Raw genomic sequence first — 15,088 nt, forward strand, 5'->3', positions numbered from 1 at the left:
TCTAAAAAGTGTAGACTGTCCCTCTTCAGACACCTCAGCACAGTCTCTGTCCCCTTTAGGGTTCCTACTCTCATCTACTTGATTATGGGGCATAGACTGTGACTCAGTCCCATTTGTATTGATCTTGATGATAGTCAATGTACTTCTACAACCCTGTGACAACATCAGTCAGAATTAGTTGTGTTTTGCAGTTGAGTAACCTGTGTGCTCTGTCAGCAGAGAGTGCAATTCTGTTGTCACTGTGGTTGATATATATGATGTCCCAAAAATGTGCCATTATTTTAAAATTACGCTCAGACGTGGAACATATTTGCAGGTAGATATTCATCTTGTCTGTAAGGAATAATTTCTATGAATAAAGCCTAGCTGGGTTTTTTTTGGTAGAGTTACAAATAGTGATGTGAGTGGGAAATGTCCCCACTGCTTTGGATAGCGAAGACTCGGAAAGGTGAGTTAAGGGCAGCCTAAGTCCATTGCCCCACCAGACATGCAAGTGCAGTTGAGAAGTTCCCAGCACAATTCCCAAATCTCACAGTGGGCTGTCTATATATATACATATATATATATATAGCTTGTGTGGAAAAATAATGTGCAATGGAAAGATGGAGATCTTGCTAAAACTTCTGAGTAGAATGTTGTGTTTCAAAAAATAAGTAAAATTTTTAAAAATCTCAGTTGATGGCAAGAACATATACTTCAGCTTTTCCCAAGAAATACCAAAGGGATCTTCTTGCTTTGTCCTGAGCAAGACTGCTGCAGTTGTCGAGTGAGTTAAATACCTGGTTTGTTTTAAGAAGAGATGAACTTCTAAATCAGTATCTCATTTTTAAAGAATAATTACTGTCTTTTTTCGTAAATAATTTTTATCTGATTAAAAAAAACCCAAACAACTTGTTGCTTTAGTGTTGTTATGGCACCTTGTAGAATTTGCTTTTGAACAGACAGCTTTAAATTGAGTCATGTCTTTTAATATAAAGCAGTAAGAAAACTACTCAGATCATCCATAGACAATAATTTTTCTCTTGTCATACTATATGTAGAAAAAAATGTGGTTTGCCTCTAGTTGTAGTAAAAATGAAAGAACCTTAATGGTTCTGTGAAGTAATAAATTGGTGTCTTTAATCTAGATTAGTATCCCTAATTATATATGTGTCAGTTGTAACTGCTTGCTACTACTCTGGGATACAATTAAAGTTTTAGAGCTCCAACCTTTTCAAGTTTACCTTTTTAATTTTACAAAAAAACCCCAAAACTTTTAGTGTTAACTAAATTTCAAATCTGTTCTGCCGCTTTCTGCGTTGTTTTCACAGTCCTTATTGGGGTGATGGAGATACAGTGGTTTTATTTTTTTTTGCACAGGTATGCTGGCAAACCACACTTTTATACTTTTTTGCTCAGTAAAACCCAGGTACATGAAAAGTAGTTCTCATTTGTGTATTTTAAAAGGAGTTTTACCCTGCACTCATAATTTTACATCACAGAGTTGTCACATTCAGTACTCACTGAAGGGATCTGGGACCTGTTAGGAGATAATTGCCAAGGTGTTTTGCTGGAGTGTGACTTAAGGTCTGACTTGTTTCTGCATGTTTCAGGCTGGGGGCATTTCTGTTGCTGTTAGGGACTAGAATATCGTGGGCAAAGGGGTGAGAGCAAGTGCTGGGAACTCTAGTTGGATGTTTCCATACCTGGGGTTGGAGAGGGCAGGTTGTGTTGTGTTTCAGTGCAGTTAAGCACAGTTACAGAAATAATGTACTGAAGAGCATCTTCGTGCTTTCCCAAGAGCCTTTGTGCTGTGGGTATTAGTCCTACAGTAGGTTTTGCGACTCCAGTTATTGTGTTACAAGTAATAATCATTAGGGGGTTTTACTCTTGTGTTTGTTTTGAAATGTCCATGATGCAACTGGCTTGGATTTTCTAGAGGCTATTTTTGCTTAAATTAAGTATTTGAAATGTATCTACTTTGTCCGTTCGGATGAATCATTGAATAACAATTTCAAAAACAGGCACGTCCCTGATCATCTTGAAATGAAAAAAACAATAGTCTGCTCGACTCCAGATCCAGCAAGATTCATTGACTTCAGCTCAGTACTGGCCATGTGGGTTTCTGCAGGGAGGAGATACCAGGGAGTCATGAGCTACATGATCTAATGGTCCAGCTACACCAGTACTGAATTAAAACCATGTTCATCCTCCTTATTTTGTATCCAGGTTCTTTATCTAAAATATCACAGTTTCTGCTAGTTCTTACTGGCAAAGTGTCTTGTTTGTTTGTTTTTGTTTAAAAAAAAAAAAAAGCAGTCTGATTTTTTACAGATATTTGCTCCCAGCTGTCAGGGGAAGTTGAAAAGCCTGGAGTGTTTGACATTTCTGAAGTTCCCACTTTTAGTTTTACTTTGCTAGAAATTTCTCTAGCTGCACAACTTTTAAAGAGTGGTTGATATTTCTGATGTGAGAAATTCCCTTGTGATTCTGTATGAAAACAGTCTGCAAAATATGGTTTAAAATCTCCAATACATGGAAAACTGTTTTTTATTTAGAGTAGCATAGAAATTGAAAATTTAAAAACTCTTCTGTGTTCTCTGAAAGCCATCCTGCCATGTAATGCTATTGCTGCATCTCAGTCATGTGAATTTAATGTATAACCACATCAAAAACTCAAATGTTTGAATTAGAAGAACTTATGGACTGATGAGCTGAGGAACTCAACAAGCAAAAGAAGTATTCTTTCTTTTCAACACCTTTATACTGACAAGCACTGAGTATTCTTAGTTCTGGTTTGCTTCATTGGGCAGAGAGGTATTTCACACCTTCCAAAAAAAAAAAAAAAGCCCTACTTCCAAATTTTATCCTCCATCAATATTCAAGTCCATATGTTTTGGTGCAAGGCGACAGTGTCTCTGAAAAATGCATGGTTTCAGCTGCTCTGAGGAGTGAAAGATTGGAGCCTCCCATTAAGCCGGTGTTGATTGCATGGAAATTACCTGCTGGGTGGTTATTTTCTTCAGCTGTGAACTAATGATTCATTTTCAGGTTGATTATTTAGCTCATATCTCAATGGCTGTTTTTCTTAGGCATCTTGGCTCACAGCTTTGTGAACTGGAAAAGCTGATAGATAAAATGATGATTGCAGAGTTTTCAACTTATGCTCGCAATGATTTAAATAGACCCCTAGAAGATGATTGCCAGATTCTAGAAGAGGTATGTCTGTTATTGAAATAAACTGTCTGATGAATATGTTTGCATCCTTAACATACTTAATTAGTACCAACTAATTCACTCAGGTCCCTAGTAGCAACGCTATAATTTTAGACTATTTCTCTTCTCATCCAAACCTTCTCCCGCCCCTTTATTTTTGTGCTCGATAAAATTAAATAATTCTAATTAAACTCAGAACTCTCATCCAGCCCCACTTTTGTTTTTCAAAAATAATCAGTTCACTTTTCTCTGTTATATGTATCCTGAGTTCACTTTATGAACCTCAGCATGTAAGTGGAAAAGAACATGGACTCTCATTGACTTGGCTGTAAAATTTCAGTTTTGCAATGAAAGCTGATATTTGCATGTTGTTCTCATTCTGTCTCCCTATGCTTTTATGGGTGCTTATATCAAGCATATGGCTGCCCTGAATACATGCTTCATTTGCAGTATATATATATATATTCCTCATTCCTCTGAAGATGATAAACATTTGAAGATTAAGTTGTTGTGATTGCTCTCTAGCCTGGAAAAGATTTTTCTGGATTTTGCCTGTACTGTTCTCCAGTAATTACTGGACCCTAAGAACTGTTCAGTCTTGTTTCATAAAATGTGGTGATTGGCAATAGCAGTGAAATACACCCATTTTGGCCCTATAGTTTCTTCCCCCCTCTGTGCTGCAGTGTGCCAGCCTCTCACTTGGCCTGTATTTAGTGTCAGTCTTGCTCAAGGTAAGGAAACTCACTCATCATTAGAAGTATCCATGTTTTTAAGCCCTAGTGAATGAGCCCAACTAAGGAATAGGCAGGAAAGGGGGTGAGAGAAAGGAACTCAGCTGATATTGCCACAGGGAACTTTGTAGCAGTAAAGCATGGAATTAGGCTTGAGGTACTGGACTGATCTAAATGCTATTCACTGTGTGTTTGATACATGAACTTTCTTACTGCTGTGCAATTTCTTAAAATTGTTTCTTGTCTTTACTTTGGTATTTTTCATGTATTTTTTTAATTTTCTTTTTTCTTGATAGGAAAGGCTCGTATCTCTAGTCTTTGGACTTTTAAAACAAAGGAAGCTAAATTTTTATGAAATATATGGAGATGAAATGATTAATACTGCAAAGAACATAATTAAACAGGTAAGCCAAACATTTCTGATGTATCTGACAAGCCTCAACCCCTTACAAATTATTTTTTTAGTTGTTAAGAACAGCTCTGATGAAGTTTTTTGGTGGCTGATGGTCTCTCATTTACAGCAGCTGAGCTTGCAGACACTAAGGGCTTCCTGAAGCCACAGAGGTCTGTTTGCAGAAAAGACTTTTTGGAAGGTGTAGATAGCATAACCACACTCCAGTTTTCTCAGTATAATTACAGTTGTTCTCAACTTTCCTTTCTCTCAACACATGGCTCTCCTGAGTAGTATAGTTGTGTTTCATTAAAAAAACAAACAACAAAAACACCACACAACAAAACAAACACCCCTAAACCACACCAAAAAGCCTGACCCCCAGTCCTCTGAAAAGCAAACTCCCCAAGTTCTTGGTTTAAACACATAAAAGAGAATCAAAGAACTTGCCAGTTGAAAGAATCGAATTCCCAGCAAATGCTACAGAAAACATTGCTTGCCTTAATGTTAACAGAGACCTAGCATAGGCACATGATTAAAAAGCTGGATAACACCCTTGCCTTTTTCTGAGAGAGCAAGGTGAAGTAATGAAGAAAACCAGCTAAAACCAACAATTGAACAAAGTTCAGATTACATCTTTGGGGGAAAATGCACGGGCTAATTTGGGTAGTGACATGACGGCTTTTGTTTGCAAACAAAAACATAGACTGAACTTTGAGTGTGTGTTTGGTGCTTTTCATCTTGTTTGTTTGCACACATATGTGAGAACATTGTGTAAGAGGTGGGTTTTTTCCCTAAAGATGCACAGTTATTTTGAGAGTTATGGTCTGATGTGCTGTGAGCTCCCTCTGACTTGTATCTGGGAGCTAAGTGTCTGAGAGATAGGTCCTGGGTTTGCCGTCTCCTGTCCTCATAGTATGTAGTCTGCTGCCCACAGCTGCATTGTGAACAGGGTTGGGAACCTAGTTTTAAGAAGTTTGGATTTATTTTTTTAATATTGTTATTTGAAGGTTTTTGTTTTAAGCCAGAATTGGCTCTCCCAATCCCCTTCACATTGCAGTTGTTCTGCTGGGAATATTTGTCTTCATGTTGAATTTTTTTGGGTGTCACCTCTGCTTAAAAATAGGCAAAGTTTAATCAACTTGCACTGTAAATTTCTGTTGAATAAGGAAAATAAGACAGGATTGGAGTATTTCTGTGTAGTTTGTGCAACACTTTTGTGTTGTGGCCCATTGTCTCATCTCTTAGGGATACTTTTCCTTAATGAAGAAAACTGTTTTCCTTCCCACAGCTCAAATGTGCTTCCTCTTCGAATGTATTGTTGGGCTGTTTTGGTCAGTGCTTTTTAGAAGCTGTTTATGGCCAGGCAGGTGAAAGGGCAGAGGTTTGTAAGCACTGAACAGACAGTTCACACACAGTTCAAGGGCAAAGTGTGTTCTTGAAGAACAACACTCCTGTTGTTCTGCAGGTGTACTGACCACCATTACTCAAAACACAGGTAAAATCTGTGATGGCAGCCCTCAGTCACCATTGGGATTGTACATATTTGTTAAAGGCAAGATGAGTTCACATGCTTCTGACTCATTTGTTCAGATTATTGATTGGCATTTGGGAGAAAACACCTTTTTTGGTCTGAATGGAGTTGATTTGTACCTTGGGCTTACAAGTAGTGTGAAAACAGATCAGTGAAATGGCTGTAAAACAATACATGTGTTTGGAATGAAAACAGATTGTTCTGGAGACCTGAAGAAACTGGCTAGTTTTGTGTGTACCAGGTGCTTTTGGGGGTTTCTTTTGGGTTTTTTTGTCATTTGTTTGTAGAGAAACAAGTTGTTAAAGTGATACAAATGTGTCTTTATTTTGTTATTTTACTTTACCTTATTTAACTTGAGGATTGTTGTGTATGTTATGAAACTCAGCAGTGGTTAGAAAGAAGCTAAGATCTTTTTTTGTTTTGTTTTTTCCCCCTTAAAATTTGACAGTGTGTGGTTAATACGGTATCGCAGATAGAAGAAATAGATACAGAAGTGGTTGTTAAGTAAGTATGCAGCCAGATTTTTTTTTTTTTGGTGGTGGGTGGGGATAGGATGTTTTTTAGCACAGATAAATTTACTGTTCTAATTTTTGCTTAAATTTCCCTATAATTAAGGATTATCCTTCTCTTTCATCTTAAACCTCTGCTTCTGTCTGCCTCTGTGTGGATACTGCGTTCCCCTTCTCATTCAGATTCTAATGTTACCTTAAATTTAACTTTAAAATAAATAATAAAATTCTGTGAATCTCACTACATGAACCATATCATGACTGGGCTTTGCGAACGAAGATTTGGGAAGGCTCTAACCACATTTGTTACAGGCACGTTGGTGACTTAGGAGGCCAATACGAGATAGACACATCCGATTGCAACATGAACCATATATCTCTTAAATATATATCCACTTGAAAGCATTCCCTGTTGTCATAATCCGGGATTTTATATTAAGATGCGTCAGTAGTTGCAGTTCCTCCTGTGTGATTGAGAACAGGAACTATCCAGAGATGAGACCAGGCAGCTTCAGTCTTAGAAATGGTCTGTCAGGAACCTCACAAAGCCCAGGAAAGGCAAATACCATGGCAGAGATGGGAGATGGAGTCAGGCACCTCTCAGAGGTGTGCAGGGGAAGGACAAGGGGCAGTGGGTGCAAGACGAAAGATGAGAAAGGCCAGAAAAATCTGTTCCCTATAAGGATGGTCAAACACTGGAATAGGGGCCCAGAGAAATGTATTCTGGGACATGGTCAGGCTTTAACTGGGCAGGGCCCAGAGCAACCCAGTCTAGTTGGACCTGCCTTGAGCAGGGCTTGGCCAAAGGGGCTCCAGAGGCCCCGGGCTCCAGAGGCCCCGGGCTCCAGAGGCCCCGGGCTCCAGAGGCCCCGGGCTCCAGAGGCCCCGGGCTCCAGAGGCCCCGGGCTCCAGAGGCCCCTGCCAGCTTCTGTTTTTTCCGTGGCTTTATGATTCACTTGACTCAGCAAAGTGTTACCCCAAGATAATAAAAATAGTCCAGCTGATAAAGCAAAGTGAGTGGCAGAGTCTACATGGGATTCATGTCCAGATTGGGAAAAGACTGGGCACAGGGTCATTTTTAAACATTGGATATTTGGTCACTATTCTCCAGTGTTTACTATTCTGCTGTTGGGTCCTAACTGTGTGTTACAGGGTTTAACTTTTGTTCTGTCAATGACTTTTCTGCCCTTTACCACAAACAGCTGACTTGTACTTTAATAGCAGAAGTGGTCTCATTGCAATGCCACAAAATGAGCTTAATAACATAGCTTTTGTTAACACTTACAAAATATTTTCATTTAATTTTTTTTGTGATTTTTGTTTTCCTCCCACATGATTTGTGAAAGTGTTATTAACCCCGCCCTCCCTTGTTGGTAGCACATACTTATGCCAGGGAAAAGTACATTATGCCTAGGAAAGAAAATAAATGGTAAATGTGAAGCTTTCATTTTTATTATAGTGTTGTCTCATTTTGTATCCCTCCTTTCCCATTCCACTTACATGACTGTTGTTCAGGTAATGTCTGTTGTTCTGCCAGATAGAAGTCTGTATAGTTTTCCCTATATTTACAATTTAAAATTCAAGTTAGAGCATGTGTTTTTTCTCTTTATGTGCCAGTAGGCATCATGGCCAGCAAACAGTTGCTGTTTGCTGAATACGGCTCTTTTTTTAGGCTTGCAGACCAGATGAGGATGATGAATTTTCCTCAGTGGTTTGATTTACTGAAGAATATTTTTTCTAAGTTCACAATCTTCCTCAAGAGAATAAAGGTAAGACATTAATTTACAAAGAGCTTTACATAGTTCAGCCATGAAAGGGAATGAAGTTACTTTCCATTTGGAGTCTTAAGGTGTTGGTTTTGCTTGTAGAGTTCAAACTTCTGATTGAAAGAGGGAGATGTGAATATTGGCATCCAGGGCAAAAATGATTAGTGCTAACAAAGGGAGCAGTGGCAAAGAGATAATACCTCTTTTTGCATGATTACATCTATTTTAGGCTGCTAGGGATTAGGACAGAACTTTTGTATGTGTTAGATTGGTGAAAGAAACCTCATTCTCAGAAACATCTGATATTGGTTCCCATCTGACGGATGGGTCTGCCTCCGAATACTAATTGCACAATAGAAAATAAAGCCAGGATTTAGTTTAATTTTGTGGGTAAAAGAAAATCTCTTCCTAGCACGAGCTTGTGGCACAGGGTTTTGTTATAGGGTTTTTTTGTAATAAAAGTTATATTTTATTCTAGGCAACGTTAAATACTATCCGTAGCGTGGTTTTCTTGGTTCTAGACAAGAACCAAAAAAACAGAGACCTGGAGGACACCTTACAAAAGAACTCTGCCAAGGAGAGCTTGGTGGACACCGAAGTGGCTTATCTGACCCACGAGGGCATGTTCATAAGCGACGCGTTCGGCGAAGGGGAGCTCCCGGCCGGAGCAGCTGACACTACCTCTCAAAGGAACACCTCCCCAAACAGTGAGCCCTGCAGCAGCGACTCAGTCTCTGAACCCGAGTGCACGACCGATTCCTCATCCAGCAAGGAGCAAACATCCTCTTCTGTTACTCCAGGAGGAGTAGAGATGATGTAAGTGAACGCGGTGCCCGTCTCCACTTTGCAGCAATGGCAGGAACAAGGTGTGAGGTGCAGGCAGTTGTTTCTAATGATACAGTACAAAAATTGACTTTGGAGGAAAGTGCTTTTTAGGTAGGTGTAGTGAACCTCCACCATCACCCCTAGAGGCTGCCATCAGAGTGCACTGCTTCCAGCTCACCTTTGTTTCATTTATTTGCCTTGTTTTCACCTCTGTGTGTAGGCGGTACAGGGACTGTCACTTGTTCCTTCTCCATAGGCTCTTCTGGGGAGGCCACTTGTGTAGAGAGCAGGAGAGATGCAAGTCCAGCCTACATGAAAGACAGATTGCCATCCCTTTAGCAGGCAAAATCATCTCTGTTCCCTGTCTGTGCTCCCTATGGCAGTTTTTTGTGTTGTTTTTTTTTTTTTTTTTTAAGCTGGCTTCATGGAATACACCTTGATAAATTCTAGAGAAAAATCTCCCGTTTGTCGTTAATCATTTGACTTGCATACTTAAATAAATAAACCCATCTCAATGCTTTGGTTCCATAAGCAGTGCTGCCCTGAGGTGCTCCAGACTCCAGAGGTGTAACCTTTTGGCATCCTTTTGTGCATGCCTTATGGTGGAAGAGAAATTAAATGTGAAGAGGAGTCCAGGGCTACAGGGAAGAGGGGAGACAGAGAAAGAGGTTGGATCCAAACTAGTCTGGAGCAGTTTGCCAAATGTGCTAAAAATACACCACTCAGCTAGAGCTCTTGAGGAGCAAAGTTGTTTCTGCAGCTGGTTGCATAACTTCATTCTAAAATGAAGTTGCTTTATCCCTCTTCTGTTTTTTATTGCACCTTTGCTCTGTGTTTGGAGCAGGCTAATAAAAATACACAGAACAGTGTTAGCCCAGTTGCTGCTCTGTAGTGTTCCAAGTTTTCTCTCTCCTCTCATACTGTCAGTCCCTTGAGCTGGACCAGAAGATTGTGATCTTCACTAGTGACATGAGCCGTGAACGGCAGAGCTGAGCTACGTGCTGACCTCAAAACAGTAGACAAGTCATACAAGCTTTTTAAAAACAACCAACTTATTAAGAGCCTGAAGTCTAAAGAGCTCATAGAACGACAACCTGTGGAGTAAGGTTGGGGGGAGTGCCAAATACCTATATTTTAGGCCTTACACTTTCATCAGAAGAGAAATGCTGTATTTTATCTGTCATATGCTTTGTGATGCTCAAGTGTTACAGGAGCTAGGTAAATTTTAGCTCAGTAAATGCTAATTTTATTCATTGTATTAGTAATGACTGTATCCGATTTCCTCTTAGACCATTCATAGCAATTAGAATGTGGATTCAAAAAAGAAAAGGATGGGCAGTTATGCATTTCCTCGCTACAGGGACTGACATGACATTGACAGCAGCTTAGAAGATCCCATATGTACAAAGTGACTTTAGTGATTAATTGACTGCATTTGACAGTCACTGCAAGGCTCTTTCCTCCTTCAACATGTGTGCAGAAATACTGATTTTTTTCTATAAACTGATGCTCAGTCTACTGGTTCTGTCATTTGTAGGATCGGTGATGACATGAAGCTGACTGACCTGGAACTAGTCAGGCTGGCAAACAATATTCAGGAGTTACTTTATAATGCCTCTGATATCTGCCATGATCGTTCAGTCAAGTTCCTTATGGCAAGAGCAAAGGTAAGGAGCATGGATCAAACTGCTGGTGGTGTCTCATTCTTAATGGGAATTTGCTCCCAGGGTTTTGAAATAGCACTCACGATGGGAGTACGGTAACTGCAATCTACCTTGTCTGTCCCATATAGGGTTAAATGTTGTGCCTCTTAAAATACTAGTAACCCTCAGATGCTGACTAGTTACTTCTTTACATCTCTGATTTTTTTATTTTTTGTGGTGTTTTGTCTCCTTACAATGGTTTTCTTTGCATATAGGATGGCTTCCTAGAGAAACTGAATTCCAACGAGTTTGTTACTCTCTCTCGCTTGATGGAAGGCTTTATCTTAGACACTGAGCAGATCTGTGGCAAGAAGAGTATGTCCTTACGAGGAGCACTTCAGAGTCAAGCCAACAGATTTGTGAATAGATTTCATGAGGAGAGAAAGACAAAACTGAGGTATTTCTGGGTAGAAGATCTTTATTGTTCTTCCATGGATGATTTTGTCGATTGTATGCCAGCCAAGCACAATCTTTTGTTGCCTAGAGCACTAGTAAGCCTGTTATACTTAAGAGCAGGGGGTGAAAAAACTGTATTAAACCCCAATTATTTCTAAGTGGTTTAGACTTTTACTGTTTTTGTAACTTGATTTCCTCAAACTGTATTCTGCAATACTGTTCTAAGGACAGTAATGGCTACAGAAAGTACACAAGACTAACATTGAAGAGCCACATGGCTTTGTCTCAGAAGTTTGAGAATAATTCACTTTCAACTGTTTTCTAAAACAAAAAAGATAAAACTAAACCACTTGGGGAACATGCATCAAGTCTATTTGCTTTCGTCCATCAAAAGCTGTAAAAATTGAAGTACTGTATTTGCACATTACTTCATGGACAATGATCTCATGAAGACCTTTATTGCCTAGTGCAGTTTTTTGGTCCCTATGACAGATTGAATGAACAAACTGTGAGATCTCTAGACCAATACAGTGTTGTTCTGTTTTGTTGCTGCCTGTTGTTGGACACCTCCTTCTGATGAAGATGACTAGCACAATGTTCTGGGACAGTAGCTTTTTAAAAATTGTTGTAGTTTTGATTCCACAGCATTACAGGCAGGAGAAGCATCAATACAAGGCTTTTCTTTCTCAGCCTCCTCTCTTTTGTGTTTATAACCAGCCTGCTTTTGGACAATGAGCGCTGGAAGCAAGCTGAAGTTCCCGCGGAGTTTCAGGATCTTGTCGATTCAGTGTCAGATGGCAGAATTTCTCTCCCTGAAAAAAAACCAGCAGGTGTGTATCTTGCAGAACTACTGTGAAATGAATTTATTATCGGCAAATTCTTCTAGTGAGTGCTGATGGACATATTGTGATGCCACTCTTGATCTGCGTTTGCTCACTGTCTTCTGGGGGCATCAGAAGGAAATTGATGTCTATTTTCTTTTTTTATTATTATTATTATTTTTTTTGTCTCTTACCGGAGTTGAAACTTCTTGTCCTGACCTTGACAAATTATTTATTTATTTCTTGAAAACACCCAGAAGTGTTAGCACAGGGAGGGAACTGCCTCTTTATACAAGTATTCCCAGTGTAGAGGCTTACAGTCTTTGCACAAATTCGGTCTTTTCCGAGAACAAACCACTGAAGAATTGCCAGGGACTGAGGAGCACGTGCATGTGCTCAGCCCCCCTTGTGTGAAACAAAGCTTGCTCCTTGCCACTGCTTCATCTGCCAGTTCCAATGAAAGGCAGCATGCTCATGGAAGGGAAAACTCACGTTCATTCAATTATTTACCTTGCCATAGAAACCTCATTTGACCTCAGAGAAGTCACTTTTTCTCCTCATGCCCTATTTCCCCTGTGTGCGATGGGAATACTTAGTGTGTTCTTACCTCGTGGGGAAACTCATCCAGTATTGCAGCGAGGGATGTGTGTGAATATCTAGAAGAGGAAGAAAACATACAGAGAGGGGGAGAAAAATGGCCATAGATTAGAAGAAAGAAAGTACAGTGATGTCTTGGTAGAGAAACCCTTCCAAAAGGAATATAAAAAAACAGATACAGAGAGTGTGTTAGTAATAATCTCTCCAATTATGGAACACAACACCAAAATACGTTTGTCAACCATTGCTCTTAAAATAACCTCTTGCAGCTCCCTTCAGGCAGATAATTTAGCATGAAAAACTGCATCAGTAAGAGCTTCTATGAAGCCTGAAGAAGTGATTTGAAGCTAAAATATTAATATACACAGCAAGTGACTTGAGAATGTATAGTAGAAAACCTAGTGACTTTTTCTGCTTTTCTTCTTTTATTTGTAACCTGTTGTACTTGGGGTTTTTAAGACCATAGTGACTGTGAGACATTGTGGAATTTTTGACCTAAAATCACAACAGATAATAATGTAACTTCGTGGGTTGTAATAATTATGATGGGCGATCAAGTATCTAATTAATATTGTAAAAAAAAGAGCAGTGTTCCAAAGACTGATTGTGGGTTTTTTCAAGCTTTAACAGGTGAACATTGCGTTTTTATAAATAACATTTTTTGCCCTTGTTTTCGGTTGAACTCATTCCTTTTCGTCTTGCTAAAATGTCTAGCTACTGAAGAAAGAAAGCCAGCTGAATTCCTTATTGTTGAAGGACAAAAATATGCAACAGTTGGGTAAGATACACACTTTTCTCTTAGCAGTGGGTTAGTTGGCAAGAACTTCTGAGTAGAACTGTGATGAATGCTAACAGCTTTAGTAATCTTATTTAAATTGGAAATCCCTCTCCTTTCACAGACTAGTTTCTCTTTAGTTCCCAAACAGTTATAAAAGCTCTTCTGTACATTAAAATGCTGGTTTTCCTCTGAATGACTTGGCTGAAATTTATGATTTTTATTTGAATGTTTTTTTCCATTATTTCATGAAAACACATAATTGTGAAAATACGTTTGTCTTTGTAGCACACAGTTATTTCTTATGTAGTCCAAGTATCTCTGGCAAAAATCATAGGCTCCTGGAATAGTTTGGGATGGAAGGGACTTTCAAAGGTCATCTAGCCCACCCTTCCTGCAATAAGCAGGGACACCTTCCACTAAACCAGGCTGCTGAGAGCCCTGTCCAACCTGACCTTGAATGTTCCAGGGATGGGTCACCCTCAGGGCAGCCTCTGCCAGTGTTTCACCACCCTCACTGTAAAAAATTCCTTCCTTATATCTAGTCTGAATCTACCCTCCTTTGCTTTAAAACTATTACTCCTCGTCCTGTCACCACAGGACCTACTGAGAAGTTTGTCCCCATCTTTCCTCTAAGCCCACTGAAAAGCTGCAGTAAGGTCTCCCTGGAGCCCTCTTCTCCAGACTGAACAGCACCAAAATACATGAGTCCGCTACTGAAAAATTGCTTCTCTTATTCAGAAGGAGAAATGGGCCATCTCAGAAGCTGCATACACTGTTTCTTGGCATCCTGGTTACTTTGAATTGGAAAGTAATTTCTTAGAGCTGGTTATATCAAAGGCATTTTAAAATATACGATACATACTTCTTCCATTTAAAAGCATGCTGTGTTTCCAAAGACTGTGAGGCTTAAGCATTAAATATGCATGAAAGTGTTTTTTTGGGGAGGGAGTAAAACCTGGAAGATCTCACTCCCCAGAGTCCTCACATTAATTTACCCATACTTACAAAAGTTGTGATGTGCAGAATGTCTTGGACCAGCTGTCATTTTATGAGTTGCTTCATGATGATGCATCGTTGTTCAATAAGAAGCAGAAGCCGTGGCTGAGAACTTCTGTGCCAGCCAGCTGATACCACTGCAAAAGAGCATTTCAGGTCGTGTGGGAGCATTGCTTTAAAGGATAAAATTTACCTAATATATGATGTGTTTGATGATCCATCTCTGCTCATTTGAAACTTGTTACATTTAGCTCTGTGAAGCAATTGTGAGTCTCATGGTGCAATGTTTGTTTCAGTTCTGCACACTTTTACGTGCAGTTTCATTGTATTTAATCAAATAAAAGGCATTCATCAAAAATGCCTTGATGTTCACAAAGCATTCTTCAGGTGTGTATTTTCAGCTGACTTTTCATCATCTCTCTGCACTCTACTGCCTAAAGGAAGAGAGAAATTTAACTCTTTGAAATGTTAGATCTACTCTGAACACTTGATCTCGCCTCAGTTTTCCTGCCTTCTGTGTATTTAAATTCAAAGGAGCATGCCTGCTCTATGTGGAGCCTTCGTAATTCCATCCAGTAGCTCCCAAATTCTCCAGTGCCTGCTGGCTTCAGGGGAAATTACAGGTGTTCAGCATCTTCAGATATTTGGTGCTATTTCTTCACAGCTGCTTTCTCTGTTTGTGACTCCTTAGAATTTATTACTTGTTTTTTCAGAGATTTTTCTCTGATATAAAATACTTTTTTTCCACATGCTTCCCTTTGGAATGAATATTCATTATAACTTTATGTATGCCTTCTTTTATGTTTTACTTCTACTTCACATTAGTTAGTGGGTTTATTCAATGCT

The 15,088-nt window shown here is 39.4% G+C and overlaps 1 protein-coding gene across 3 annotated transcripts in view; it reads left to right on the top strand.

Moving 5' to 3' along the window:
• The window catches only part of VPS54 (VPS54 subunit of GARP complex), a 48,313-nt gene that overhangs the window by 20,526 nt on the left and 12,699 nt on the right, over positions 1–15,088 (top strand). For all 3 annotated transcript variants that reach the window (XM_027712101.2, XM_027712277.2, XM_027712188.2), the window contains 9 exons: positions 3,072–3,198; positions 4,223–4,330; positions 6,300–6,355; positions 8,033–8,129; positions 8,605–8,942; positions 10,489–10,618; positions 10,870–11,051; positions 11,768–11,880; positions 13,183–13,246. In XM_027712101.2, coding sequence (XP_027567902.1) covers positions 3,072–3,198; positions 4,223–4,330; positions 6,300–6,355; positions 8,033–8,129; positions 8,605–8,942; positions 10,489–10,618; positions 10,870–11,051; positions 11,768–11,880; positions 13,183–13,246 — 1,215 coding nt within the window. The remainder of the gene's footprint in view (positions 1–3,071; positions 3,199–4,222; positions 4,331–6,299; positions 6,356–8,032; positions 8,130–8,604; positions 8,943–10,488; positions 10,619–10,869; positions 11,052–11,767; positions 11,881–13,182; positions 13,247–15,088) is intronic.

The sequence above is a fragment of the Pipra filicauda genome, unplaced genomic scaffold, assembly GCF_003945595.2.
Source record: "Pipra filicauda isolate LSUMZ 115617 unplaced genomic scaffold, ASM394559v2 scaffold109_size3271384_pilon, whole genome shotgun sequence".
In the NCBI taxonomy this organism is placed as follows: domain Eukaryota; kingdom Metazoa; phylum Chordata; class Aves; order Passeriformes; family Pipridae; genus Pipra; species Pipra filicauda.